Genomic DNA, 13858 nt, shown 5'->3' with positions numbered 1-13858 from the left:
TCGCTGGTGGTGCAAACAGCAAGTCAGATTTGCACCCCCCCCCCCCCTTTCCTGCACATCTCACTCTATCTTATCTGTGCTGGAATTGATGGTTCCAAGCCTCCCCAGAGACCCCCCCACACACACACACATATCTCCCCCCAAAAAAGCTCACACCCAGTAGGGAATGGATGGTTAAACCACAATGCTTGTTTACTCGCCTGAATCTCAGATGGGTATTTTTTTTCTCTTTTTTTTTTTGCCCTGCATGAATCTTGTACAACACATTCGACAACATTCTCAAGTCACGGTTCGGTAAAGGCAGCCTTATCTCAAAACCGTCAGCAGCACCGTCCGCGCCGAATCTCTTGATTTAATTACGAATCTGCACTGCAGACTGGATAATTAAGTACGCAGTTCTCCTGTGCGGCTGGGGCCCTGCACAGCTACTGCGGAGTCCAGACTGTTTCATCGTGACGAATGAGGAGTGGGAATAAATTATAATTTTTTACGACGTAAAAAATCTCCTCGCTTAATTTGCTTTTCCGTTTGTGTTTTTGCGCACGAGGCTTTCGGGCGGAAACAGGTGGTCCGCCGTTCTCCACGACTTCCAGAAAGCACCGCTGGCGGCTCTGGAGCGTTATTAAAATCCTTTCGCGCGGTAATTAAGATCCCCAATTTGAGCGGCGGCGCGGGCGAAACGGGGACGCCCAATTTTTTACCCACGAGCGGTTAGAGCGCGGGCGTTACCGGGGCGATGACGGGCTTACAGGTGTGCGCGGGGGGGGGGGGCGGGGGGGGGGGGGGGGGGGGTGTTTCCTTCCTTTACTGAAATGAAGATTGCGCCGTGTCGCGGAGCTGACGGGCCGTGGCTAACGCGTTCTCTCTGGCGGTTGTTTAGACGGATGGCCCGGCGCGCGCGGGGCTGATGGGATCTGCAGGTCGCGTCGAGCGAGGGGCGGAGCCAACCGACGTCTCCGGTGTTCTTTAAATTTGTTTATTTTTTCTACATAGCAGGTGAATGAGAACCCTCCCCATTTATCACCGAGACAGTGTGAATGTGAGTGTGTGTGTGTGTGTGTGTGTGAGAGAGGGGATTGAGAGTGTGTTTGTGTGTAAATCTGTGCTGAGAGTGGTGAGTGTATGTTTCTCAGTGTGTGTGTGTGTGTGTGTGTGTGAGTTCAATTCAATGATGCTTTATTGATATGGCTGAATATAAAGACGCTCCATAATCATAACGATAAAACGGGACTCGTGAAACGGACAGATTCGGTGCCGTAAAAATCATTTTTAAAAAGGAGACGCACGGGGAAATGAGTCTCATAAGCTGAACAAAATTAAATTAAAAAAAGAAAAAAAGATCCTGGTGATAAAAAACAAAAATAATAACAACTCTCTCTGTGTGGCGCAGTTTTTTTTTGAGGAAATCTGAGGCCCAGGCTCTGGAAAAGCACGGAAGATTCAAACCAACGACCTTCTGGTCCGCACTTCTGGGATTTGTCCCCGCTGCGCGCTGTTGGTTGTCTTACGCGCCCGTCTGGTCGGGTTTACGCCGGGCTCTTTTCGGTCTTAGACTCCGGGATGTTCTTCGAACGTCGAACCGGTGTGTCGGGTGTTCGGTTCCGCGGACGCAGAGGTCGAAAAGGAGAAGGAAAAGATATTTTGTTACTCAAAAAAAACAAGAAAAAAGAAGGAACAAATCGTCCAAAGTTAACTCTGTATGAAACGGTAAGAGCTCGGATGCTCCCCTCCCAACTGCCCTCAGGATAGCGGTTTGGAGCCGGGGCGCTAACACCGCTAGCCCTGGAGGGAGGGGGGCTAAGGGGGGGGCTGCTCGTTCACTTCGGGCTCTTTAGGTGGGAGTTCCCCAGGGGCTTGGCTGGTGTGGGCTAAGCAGTAGGCCAGAAAGACCCCCCCCCCCCCCCGCTGCCCTCGTGACAACCCCCCCTCCCCGTGTTTATACAACTGATTCCCCATTTAAGGTGTGTTTGGGGTGGAGGGGGGGGTGTGTTAGTGGGTGGGAAGAGCATGTGTTCAGAGGTCAGAGGTGAGGGAAGTCAGGGGTGTAGCGCTGCAGCCATCTTGGGTGTCCCTGGGCAGGGAGAGGGAAATTAGCTGGGAGAGAAGTGTTCAAACAGATCGGGAGGGAGGGATAGATAAATGGATAGATGGATGGATGGACAGACAGACAGATGGGTGGATTGATAGACAGACAGACAGATAGATAGATAGATAGAGATAGGTTGTGGTTGTCTGTAAGTTTGGCCTTTTTAAAAATTCTACATCTGTTTAATCCACTGTATTAGTTGTCTTACATGTCATTGTTAATAGTTTCATTGTGTATTGCTTTGGCGATATTGTTTATGTACAGTCATGCCAATAAGGCATTATGAAATTGAATTGAATAGTCTGCAGGAGAGAGAGAGAGAGACACAGAGAGAGAGAGAGAGAGATAAAAGGGAAAGATAGAGCTACAACTTTATTACACTACCAGTGAAAGGGAATCTAGCAAACACACGCACACACAGTGGGAAGGAGGCTGTCCCATGCAGAAAACGAACTACACAGTGTAACTTACAGTATTACTCAAAGAGCTGCTTTGCATACACACACATGCACACACACGCACACACACACACATACACGCACACACACGCACACACACACACATACACGCACACACACGCACACACACGCACACACACACACACACACACACACACACACTCTCTCTCTCTCACACTCTCACTCACTCTCACACACACACACACACACTCTCACACACACACACACACACACACACTACGCCGGTGCCGGTGCGCTCCTCCAGTCTGCGCAGAGGCGGCCCTGCTTCTCGGGGGCCCGTGATCTCCTCTCGAACCCGGCGCATTTCTCCCCGGCTGATTGATCTGTATTATGTGTCCTGGCTCTGAGCGAATCTCGGGCCGGCGCTTGTGTAAACGGTAAGGCGATCCCCGCCCCCCGCCTCCGGTTTCCCCCCCTTTCATAGACCTGGTGGCGATACCCGAGCCGCCTGGATTTGGGAATGGTGCTTATCTGATACCTTCCAAAAAAAGACGCTCATTTTCTCTATTCCCAAAGCTGGCTAAGGAGGCACATCTGGTAACACTGTAGGAGCCATTGTCCTTTCAGCTTTTCTCTCCAGCTCTCCGGTTTCCTCAATATTTCCTCAAGGATCCGGTTACCCAGAGGGCACGGCGGCTGCGAGCGCGCCGTGTTTTTACCAGCCTCTCAAATAAAAACGTCTGGATTTAATGAACGGCCATGTTTTCTTTAACATATAATATATTCCTCTTTCTCCTGCTGCTTGCCAATGACGACTGAGGGGAGTTGGGGATATATATATATATGTATTTTCCCCTTGTCGGTTTGGGGGATATGATTGGACAGTATGAATGAATGCTAACAAGCCTATGCTAATTGGACTTCCTGGTTACGGGCGAAGTGTTGGTCCTGCAGTCGGGCCAGTTCGATAGGACGAGACACGTCTGGTTACTTTACCCCCTCGCATTAATATTTTCTAATTATAGCCGCGGAATTATGGGAGAAAAGGAGTGGGTTCTGAGCGGAGCGCTCGTGGGCTCCCCCTCCAGGACGGAAACGGGACCGCGGGTTGAACTCGACGACTGCTCAAATCGAACGCGCGAATAAGCGGTGTGTAGCGGATCGCGGCTTTGATTTCTGCAGGTGCTGCAGGAGAACTCCCAGCAGCTGGATCACTGGCGCTGAGTAAAATCCGGAACAGCTGTTTTCACTTCAGTCCATGTTCCAGATTTGGGTGGGTTCCGGGTTTTACTCAGTGCAGTTAGCCAGCCAACTCAGTAATCCTGCTTTGTGAGAGAGGGTCCAGATCTGGAGTGTTATCTCTGCTTGTGTTCATTTTATGTGCGATTTTACCTGAATCTACAGGGAGGTATATATGTGCTTTATTCTTTGTAGAGATCTGAAAAATAATTTTTTAAATAGAGAGAACCTACCTGGATTTGCCCCGATGAAAGATGTCAATGCTCACCTTCTGGGTGAGATTTCTGACAAACTGACTAAAACATTTGTGCACCTGAAAAGCAATGAGCCATGTATAAGCTGACTGAAATACTGAGCGCAAACTAGCTGAAACTCCAATCGCTAGCTCCCTGAAAAACAGTCGTACAGCAGCTCACTGAAATACTGAGCGTCATGCGCTAACTCTAGCTGAAATACTGAGCACCGTGCGCTAACCCTAGCTGAAATACTGAGCACCGTGCGCTAACTCTAGCTGAAATACTGAGCACCGTGCGCTAACTCTAGCTGAAATACTGAGCACCGTGCGCTAACCCTAGCTGAAATACTGAGCACTGTGCGCTAACTCCAGCTGAAATACTGAGCACCGTGCGCTAACTCCAGCTGAAGGTACAGTCGATCGTGCTCTTAACCATCTGTAACCCTGTGTACCCATGCACAAGCTCACCGAAACAAACCCAGCGATCTCCATAGAAACCCGCACTGTGTCAGGGAAGGTAAGAAGGGAAGGGGCTGAGGAGAAAAAAAAACCAGAAAACTGCAGAAGAAGATTACCTGCCTTCCGCTGGAATGATTGTGAAGAACGGGCTCTTGAGTTTGGCCCCTGGAGACGGCGGTATTTAAGGCCTGCGATTGTCTGTATTTATTTTTTTAAAGTCTGGCTGTTTGCTTGCGCAGAGTCAGACTCCCTTTGAGCTGTAACGAGGCCCTCGGTGTCTCTCCAACGCATCAAACTTTTCTTTTCTTCTCCTTTCCTTTCTTTTATTTTACCCCACACACTGTGTAGTGCTGTTGCAGGTGGAATCAATTGTGTGCGTTTGTGAGTATTTGTGTGCGTGTGTGTGAGTATGAGTATGAGTGTGTGCGTGTGTGCGTGCGTGTACTGTACGTGTGTGCACCGCATATACGCAAATTTGTGTGTATGTTTGTGAGAGTAAGCACACGTGTGTGTGTGTGTGTGTGTACACTTTTACGCAAGGTAACCTTATTCCGCAGAGATTCTTTTGAAGCACCTGGCAAAACGCTTGTAAACATGGCTCAGTTTTGGGGGCGTGGCTAGGGCACGTGATGCGGGGAGGGAATGGGCAGGGCTAGAGGGCTAGGTTTGCAGTGGCGTGAATGCTGGACATCCGCGGCTGACTCCTCCTCCTCCTCCCTCTGGACATTCCCTGTGCTTTGACTTCTGCGTCCGACGCAGTTGGAACCGTCCGCGACGCTGTGGCCGGGACAGCCAATCGGTGGGCGGTGTGGGCGCGGCTTCTGCGTCCGCCGCTATAAATAAGACCCCGAGCTGGCCGAGCTCCGTCTAAATGCGCCCTGCGAAAACTGTGAGCCGGGGGAACGACGGCGATAATGAGCTGCCGAGGTGACGGGATAAGACCGTACCCCCACCCCCCCCCCCCCCCCCTCGCCTCCCCCCTCGCTGCCAGCTGAGCCGGCACGTCCCACGCACCTGTGCTCCTAGCGCCCCAGACTCCGTCCCCTAACTCTGTTTTGGGGTGGGTGGGGAGGGGGGATTTTCTTTAAACAGGCTTAGGCAGCCACACCTAGCACCCTGTTCCCTTCACACGTTAAACTGCTGAAGCTGAGCAGGCCTGGGGTCGGATAGCACTTTGATAACAGACCTCCAAGGAAGACTAAGATGATGTTTAAATATATATAGTTAAAATATATAACGTATGTAGTTCTCTGTTAACTCACACTGTTAAATATTGGTAAAGCAAAGATAAAATAAATGTTTAACCCTTTGGAAGTGTAGATTTTTTGGAATTTTATTTTTTACAGAATTGTTAGGCAGTGATCTAGAACTCCACTGCGTTCAGTTACCAGCAGTGATTGCTACATCAGCATTAGAATGTTCAGTTAGGAACATTCTGATCACATGTTTGTGATGTCACATCTTAAAAGGGTTAAACGAGATGCTTCAGTCAAGCGCCAAATGTGCCAGGAGTCTTTTATTTTGAAGGGAAGTCCCGCTGTTACCTTGCATCGTGGTTCTTGCTTTGAAGTTTGGGTTGCCATGGGCTGTGGTGTGGTGTAATGGTTAGGGAACTGGAGTTCTGGAAGTTTCTTTAGAAAAGAGCATCTGCAAAATGCTTATGTAATGTAACATTCCCTCACAGGGAATGTAATATAAAATCGGCTAGTATTTTTTTTTAAATGATCTAATCAAGTCTATTTTGAGTTCATTTTCCACACTTTGAAGTTGAATTTAGTTAATTGCAAAATTAAAGGGAGAGAATGAATCATTTTTTGGGAGCACCTTAAAACATATGATTATAAATATGGTTATAAATGTTTAATAAATAATTAATAAAATTATATAATCACCAAATACATTATATCAAATACATTATTTGTGGCCATTTGACATGAACAAATTCTTCTAACTTATTATGGATGCCAGAGTTCAAATACTCTGTAAATGTTGACTAACCACCCGTGAACAGTGTATTTTCATTATCGGTAACACCTTTGAATATGGTTCAGTTACAGTTGCTAATAAATTATTAATAACTGTGTTACAGGTCATGAAAATACTCTGTTCACGGGTGGTTAGTCAACATTTACTTGCGGTTATTCGACAATACTGGTGAATTATGAACCTGAGACCAGAGTGAAAATATTTACTAATACTAATGTTGACTAACAAACCCTGAACAGTGCATTTTCATGACCTGTAAGCTAGTTATTACTGATTTATAACATTATATTTGTTACTGCACCATATTGTAAAGTTTTAAGACACCTCCTCACTCAAGCCCAGAGGGGGGAGAATCACATCTACCTCCCGCTCTCAAAATGGGTCTCGTTATTTTCATATCATCCATTTACGACGGGTAAATCTGAGGTGTTTTTGTGTTTGTGTGAGTGTCTGTGATAGACGGTGCAGTGTTTCCAGTGTGGCTTCCCACACGCGAACAGGCCTCACAGTAACTCACACCCGAGGTGCGCAGAATCGTAAACCCTCCGCGGGCTGTTCATCATTTATTAACTCTTATTTTGAAGTGAACGCCCCCCCACCCACCCCCCGCTCCCCTGCAGACTGTGGAAGATGAAAAGGTAGAGGAGTAAGTGGTGGTGGGGTCTCAAGTGGGGGTATCAAGTGGGGTCTCAAATTCTCCTGTCTTGGTGGGGGGGGTGGCTGTTGTTTCTGCTGGTTTTTGCTGCATTTAAGTGATTAACGCAAGTGACCGATTGGCTGCAGCAGTGACCCTAGGTCCTGGTCCTGAGAGGGCTGCGGGGTCCGCTGGTTTTTGTTGTGACTCAGCTCTTAATTGATTAATTACAGCGGGTGATTATGCAGCTAAATGACCTTGGGTCTGAATCGGTTGACCTTGAGTCCCCCCAGGACCAGGAATGAAGATCACTGGCCTACAGAGACCTCACATCCTTTCCAAGGCCTAAATTGGGTGCTGACTGCAAGTAACCCACATCTCTCTCATCCCCTCTTCCTCCTCTCTCTCTCTCTCTCTCTGTCTCTATGTCTATCTCTATCTCTCTCTATCACAGGTAGTGGAGCTCATCTCCAGTGCCATTGGGGACCTGGTGCAGGGCATCTACTATGAGAACTCCTGCACTGCTGAGGTAAGAGACCGCGTTGCGCCCCCCCCCCCCTTTTTTTTCTGTAACCATCCCTTAGACACGGGGCTCCCAACTGTGGAACTCTAGGGGTTCACACCAGGGGGGCCTAGTGCACAGCAAAATTTGGAAAAATACTTTTTTTCCCCTTTTAGAATATGTACTTATGTTTCTATATTTGATGCATTTTAGTCTTTAAGGTAAAATGTGAGCCTGGCTTTTATAACCTGATCTGCTCGTCCTTGATGATATTATCGCTGTAATGCATGCCATTTGGCTATTGCTATAAATGTATTTCTGATACAGATCTGTATTATCCTATCAGTGTTCTGTTGTATCCGATTGGTCCAACACCTACTTCCTGAAGGTCTTTTACACTGCAAAATATTTTGTGTAAAACAACAAAATCTGATATTTATTTATTTATTATTTATTTATTTAACACTGTTAGAGTTGATTTAACACTGTTTAGTGTGGATGTATCTGTCGGTGTTAATTTAACACTATTAGAGTTGATGTAACGCTATTAGTTTACTTAACAATGTTACAATTGAGTTAACAGTGTTATGGTTGATTTACCACCATTTAGTGTGGATTTATAACTATTGATTTTGCACAATTAAGAGTTGTTGTAATACTATTAGAGTTTACTTAACAATGTTAGAATTGATTTAACGCTGTTCAGTGTGGATTTATCTCTGTTGTTTTAAGAGTTGATTTAACACTGTTCCGTGTGGATTTATCTGTTGATTTAAGAGTTTATTTAACACTGTTCAGTGTTAATTTATCTTTGTTGATTTAAGAGTTGATTTATCACTGTATATTGTGGATTCATGTCGATTTAACACTTTAGTATTAATTTATCTCTGTTGATTAAGAGTTGATTTAACACTGTTTAGTGTTAATTTATCTCTGTTGATTAAGAGTTGATTTCACACTGTTCAGTGTGGATTTATCTCTGTTGATTTAAGAGTTGATTTAACACTGGCAGTGTTGATATTGCACTCGGGACTTCGCTGTGCGCAGGGCGTGTCTGATTCTCAGTCAGTGATTGCTGGAGGAGCAGATTGCAGCACACTGGAAGAGGCTTGCTCTCTGAATTATGAATGGCTGAGAGAAAGCTGGGCAGAGGAGGGCAGTGATGGCAGCAGTAGTAGCAGATGTGCGTCTAATGTGTTTCCTCCTGAATGGAGAGGGGGGGGGGCTTGGAGAAAGGGAGGAGGGAGGAGGAGGAGGGAGGGCTGAGACTCGAGTTACCTGACCAAGGAGCGAATTTCCGAGCAGAGGACAGAGCCGTTTTCCTCCTCGGCCCCCTGGGATAGATTTCACCCCCCCAGCCCCCCCCCCCCACCCAAACAGCACACCCCTTTTCTATTTTCTCTCCTCGTATCTCTGCAAGTAACAGGTATTCATTCTTACAGGAGTCTCAAGCACTTTAACACCCCCCCCCAAACCTCACCACTTAAATTGCGTACAGTTATTTTTAAGAATGGAATTCGTTCATCTGCTTGTTTCTCTTCACTTGCATTTTACTAGCCCTGTTCTATATTACCAGAACAGCAAACAGACAACCTATCAATGTCGTTGTTTAAACTAGTCTTTCTCTTAGTATTGGCTTTTGATTTGTCATTTTTGAAACATTTAAAAATGGCGTGATGAGAACCCACTCGAGATTTCTGAGTAATTTGTTTTTTAAATTTTTTTGTTAAAGTGTGTAATTTACGACACATCGTGCATCTGAATGTTTGCAGATTTAACCCTTTGAAGAGTAGGTTTCTTTGGAATGTTTTTTCAAAGTTCTAAGTCAGTATTCCAGAACTCCACTGCTTTCAGTCACCAGTAGTGATTGTGACATCAGCATTAGAATGTTCAGTTAAGAACATTCTAATCACGTATTTGTGACCTCACACCTGAAAGGGCTAAATGAGAGATGTGTATAAAATGAATAGCGTGTTTGATTGTTTGTTTTATTGATTTTATTTAATTTAATTTTTTAAGGAGAGCAGTCCTGTCGCTGATGTCACCATGGCCACCTGGGAGGAGCAGGCGTTCCTTTCCCATGGCTCTCTGCTGGCAAATAGCTGCCAGGCTGCCATGGAGCTGGCCAAGCACGACAAGAAGGCCCAGGCCCTGGCCTTCCAGTACGGCAAGCACATGGCACTGGGGCACAAGGTCAGACTGGCACTGCCAGCACATGGCACTGGGGCACAAGGTCAGACTGGCACTGCCAGCACATGGCACTGGGGCACACGGTCAGACTGGCACTGCCAGCACATGGCACTATGACACACGGTCAGACTGGCACTGCCAGCGCATGGCACTGGGACATGGGGGGGGGCGATGGAGAGAGAGAGAGAGAGAGAGAGAGAGAGAGGGAGGGATGGAGAGAGTGAGAGAGAGAGAGAGAGGGAGGGATGGAGAGAGTGAGGCTGAAAGAGAATGAGAGCGAGAGAGCAGGAGGGAAGGAGGGAGGGAGGGATGGTGAGAGTGAGGCTGAAAGAGAGTGAGAGAGAGAGAGCAGGAGGGAGGGAGGATGGAGGGAGGAAGTGAGTAAAAGAGTGAGTGAGTGAGAGTGACATTGACAGTGTGAGAGTGTGAGCGAGTGATAGAAAGAGAGTGACAGTGTAGTGTGGATAGGTTTGATTTTAGTAAAAGTCTAAAGAAAGTTAGCCCTCTTCAGCGCAGAGCAGGGGGAACAGGAAGCCCGTTCGGCTGCCGCCCCATCGAGACGCATCGAAGGGCCAAATGCGGCGGCCACGAACAGGCTCCTCCTCTCCTAACGAGGGCCTCGCCCGCACGCGTTAATTATGCATCAGTAACGCGGACGAGCTCAACGCTTCTGTGAGTCTGTACGCAGTGTTCAGGAGGCCTCTTAGCATGACCCGCTGCGTCAGAGCTCAGTGGCGCCAGCTGGGCATTAAAATTAGCGTTCAGGAATATTATCAGACAGAGTCTCCTTCTCCTTCCGCCCTGTCGCTGAGACAGGGCGTGAAAACGCACATTTGGGGAATTTAATAAAAACAATACATGGTTTCCTTGCGCTACTATGATGATTTTTCTGAACCTCCCGATCATTTTATTCCTCATAATTATGTTCTATTTGTTTCTGCTGTGAAAAGGTTTTTTTTTCTTTTTTTTTGGCATGTGGTGATTCAGTCCTGACACAAGTCATCTCCTCCTTCCAAGACACTTTTCATGTACACAGAGATTACGCTTTTCCTAAAGTATATATTCCTATAGCCTTCATGAAAAATATACAATGTCTTTATTACTACTGTATAGCATGCTTATAAGTAATTCATAATTAATAAACCTTTGTGCAGTCTTAGGGATGACCGTAAGTCATGTGATTACATGTTCATGTCACATTCTGGAATATTATTTTACCTTACTTTGTATTCCTTAGAATAAGTAGAAGGCTTCACATTTAGAAATCACAGTGTAATCAAAATAATAGAAATTGAACTTCATTTGCATACCCCCCCCCCACAAGTGGTTGGGCATTAAACGAGGGTGCTATATGGAGTTAAACTAAGCTGATTTTATTTTTATCCCTTGGATTTTTTTTTTTTTTTTTTTGGGGGGGGGGGGGGATTCTGATAAGTACATGTTGATGATTTTTATATTACTTGATAAAGGGGGGAAAATAAGTCTGGAGACGCCTGCGATTGCCCCGTGTGTAACCCACCAGTTCAGCTCCGTGCCTGTTTTTGCTGTGTTCCAGATGAACTCTGACCTGCAGCCTTGTGTGTGTGTGTGTGTGTGTGTGCGTGCTTACGCTGTGCTGTGTTTTTGCTGTGTTAGATGATCTGTGTGGTGTTGTGTGTGTGTGTGTGTGTGTGTGTGTGTGTGTGTCTGTGTGTATGTGTGTGTGTGTGTGTGTGTGTGTGTACGTACACATTAACGCGTGTGTGCCTGTTTCTGCTGTGTTCCAGATGAACTCTGACCTGCAGCCCTTTGTGACGGGCGGTCCGGGGGACCCCGTTTCCTTCAGCCTGAACTCGGCTCCCGTGGCGTTCCACCGTCACGCGGTGGGGGCGGAGACCTGGCTCCTGCAGCTGCAGCAGGTACAGGCCCCGCCCCCAGACACGCCCGTCCCTCGCCTTAACCTCCTCTGAGCCCCGCGGGTCCCGCTCAGCCGGGCTGAACGTTCGCTCTGTAGCAGCAGCTTCCACCGATTTTACTTTCTCACGTTTGCACAGCTCCCCCTGCTTTTTAAAATTAAATTAAATTAAATTAAATTAAACTAAATGAAATAATTGGGGAAAGGAATCTTTGAACATCCAGGGTGTGCTTTAACCTTTCTTTGCTTCTCACCTTCTGCTCCTAAAGCCCTATATGTGTACGAACAAAACATGTAACTGGTGATTTAAATCAAAAGTATTTGACTTATTCCAGACCTTATTCCAGAAGAAAAAAAAAATGAATTACAAAGCCAAAGGCCAGAGCTCTGGGACACTATCTAAGTGGAAGCTCACATGCCTGCGAGTGAGGGAGCATGTTGAAGAAACATGTTATACGCTTTTTTTATTAATCTCTCTCTCCCCTATCCCCCTCTCTCCCTCTCCTTCCCTCCCCCTCCCTCTCTCTCCCTCCTCTCTCTCCCGCTCCACAGGCCACTACTATCGGACGGCAGGTGGACTACACAAAGGTGACTCGCTCGGCCATTTTGAAAAAATAAATCGCTGTTATTGTTTGCTCCGCTTCGGCTGTGAATACTCAGCTTCTCTACCTGTCAGTCGGTCTGTCCCCTGCTCAGTAGTTTAAAAAGCTAATGCTTTCAAAGCCGCACGTTGCACTTCAGCGACAAGCTGCCTGATTTCCCACTGACACGGTAAAAACCTCCAGCCTTCTGTACGTTTTCTACTTTCACACAAAGGACAGTGGAAACTGCATGCATGAAAGCAGAGTGGGCACAGTCTGTCCTCTTTAAATATTTTTCCCACTTTATTCAGATGTGTGGGGGGGGAAGCAGAGAGGGTTACAGATAGAAGTGGGATCACCACGCTGTGAGAGGCTGATGGTAGGGAATCAAACCCCTGACCCCTGGCCACTTTGTGTGTATGAGTGTGTGTGTGTGTGCGTGTGTGTGTGTGTGGGGGGGGAAGTTGAGAGTCAGCCACCCAACAGGCTGCACTGAATGGCCTCCTCACCTTCACTTTTTTTTAACACTGTTCATTTTTACGTTCAGGTTAAGTTACCTTGCCCAAGGTTACAGTGGCAATGTCTCTCGTGGGATTTGAACCTGCAGCCTCAGGACACATTTCCCTAGCCACTGTGCTACACTGCTGCCCCAGTGCACCTAAACCTTCACAGTACCCGAACTCCCAGAATCCACCTGTTGGATGGGTTTACTTCTCTCACAGAAATGTTGCACTCATATCGACGAGAGAACGAAAAACAAAATGTTCAGGTCACGTTACAGGAACGCAGGGGGTACTGTCACAAGTCCAGCTCCTTCTTCCTCATTTTGTCATTCAGTCTATCCTACGCCCGCCCACCCCCACTGGGGTGGTGGTGGGGGGGGGGGTTGTGTTGCCTTTTTTGGGGGGGGGCAGAGAGGGGGTGGTTGAAAGAGGGGATCTGTTTGCTGTAACTGATAGCGGAAAGAAAACTCAGTCTCCAAAGTCAGATGAAAAAGAACCGAGGGACAGATCAGGGGAGGAGAAGTTTGAAGGAGGAGGGGAGAGGTGGGGGGGGGGGCACGGGGGGGGGCGGTGTGGATCTCGGATCTCGAGTCGCGTCTGTAACCGGACCGGAGAGGGATAGGGTACCGGTCCTATTTGTGGAGGAGACAGGGCGTCTCGGTGACAATGGCACTGGAGAGACTCCACCAGGGAAGGGACACGGGGAGGCAAAAGTCGCCCCAACTTTATAGCGCCTCCCAAAACCTCAGAGAACTCTTCGCCAAACACCCTGACCAACAGGAACTCTACAGGACCTCCCAACCCCGAGAACTCCCAAACCTCTGAGCAACAGGACTTAGACCTCCATCTCAGTGAGCTCCCAAACACCCTGACCTACAGGAACTCAGACCTCCCAAACCCGAGAACTTTCCCAAAAACCCTGACCTCAGGCCTCGACCTCCAACCCAAGACTATCCACCAAACACCCTGACCAACAGGAACTCTACAGGACCTCCCAAACCCCAGAGAACTCTTCGCCAAACACCCTGACCTACAGGAACTCTACCGGACCTCCCAAACCCTCAGTGAAGCTTCCCCCAAACACCCTGACCTACAGGAACTCTACAGAACCTCCCAAACCCCAGAGAACT

At 47.5% G+C, this 13858-nt stretch overlaps 1 protein-coding gene across 1 annotated transcript in view; it reads left to right on the top strand.

The window, feature by feature from the left end:
* pdss2 (prenyl (decaprenyl) diphosphate synthase, subunit 2) overlaps positions 1 to 13858 on the top strand; it is a 53169-nt gene that overhangs the window by 35128 nt on the left and 4183 nt on the right. Inside the window, exons 4-7 of the mRNA XM_064302737.1 lie at positions 7513 to 7587; positions 9580 to 9753; positions 11517 to 11648; positions 12197 to 12232. Coding sequence (XP_064158807.1) covers positions 7513 to 7587; positions 9580 to 9753; positions 11517 to 11648; positions 12197 to 12232 — 417 coding nt within the window. The remainder of the gene's footprint in view (positions 1 to 7512; positions 7588 to 9579; positions 9754 to 11516; positions 11649 to 12196; positions 12233 to 13858) is intronic.

The sequence above is a fragment of the Anguilla rostrata genome, chromosome 1, assembly GCF_018555375.3.
Source record: "Anguilla rostrata isolate EN2019 chromosome 1, ASM1855537v3, whole genome shotgun sequence".
In the NCBI taxonomy this organism is placed as follows: domain Eukaryota; kingdom Metazoa; phylum Chordata; class Actinopteri; order Anguilliformes; family Anguillidae; genus Anguilla; species Anguilla rostrata.
This window is presented reverse-complemented; position numbering and strand designations above follow the sequence as displayed.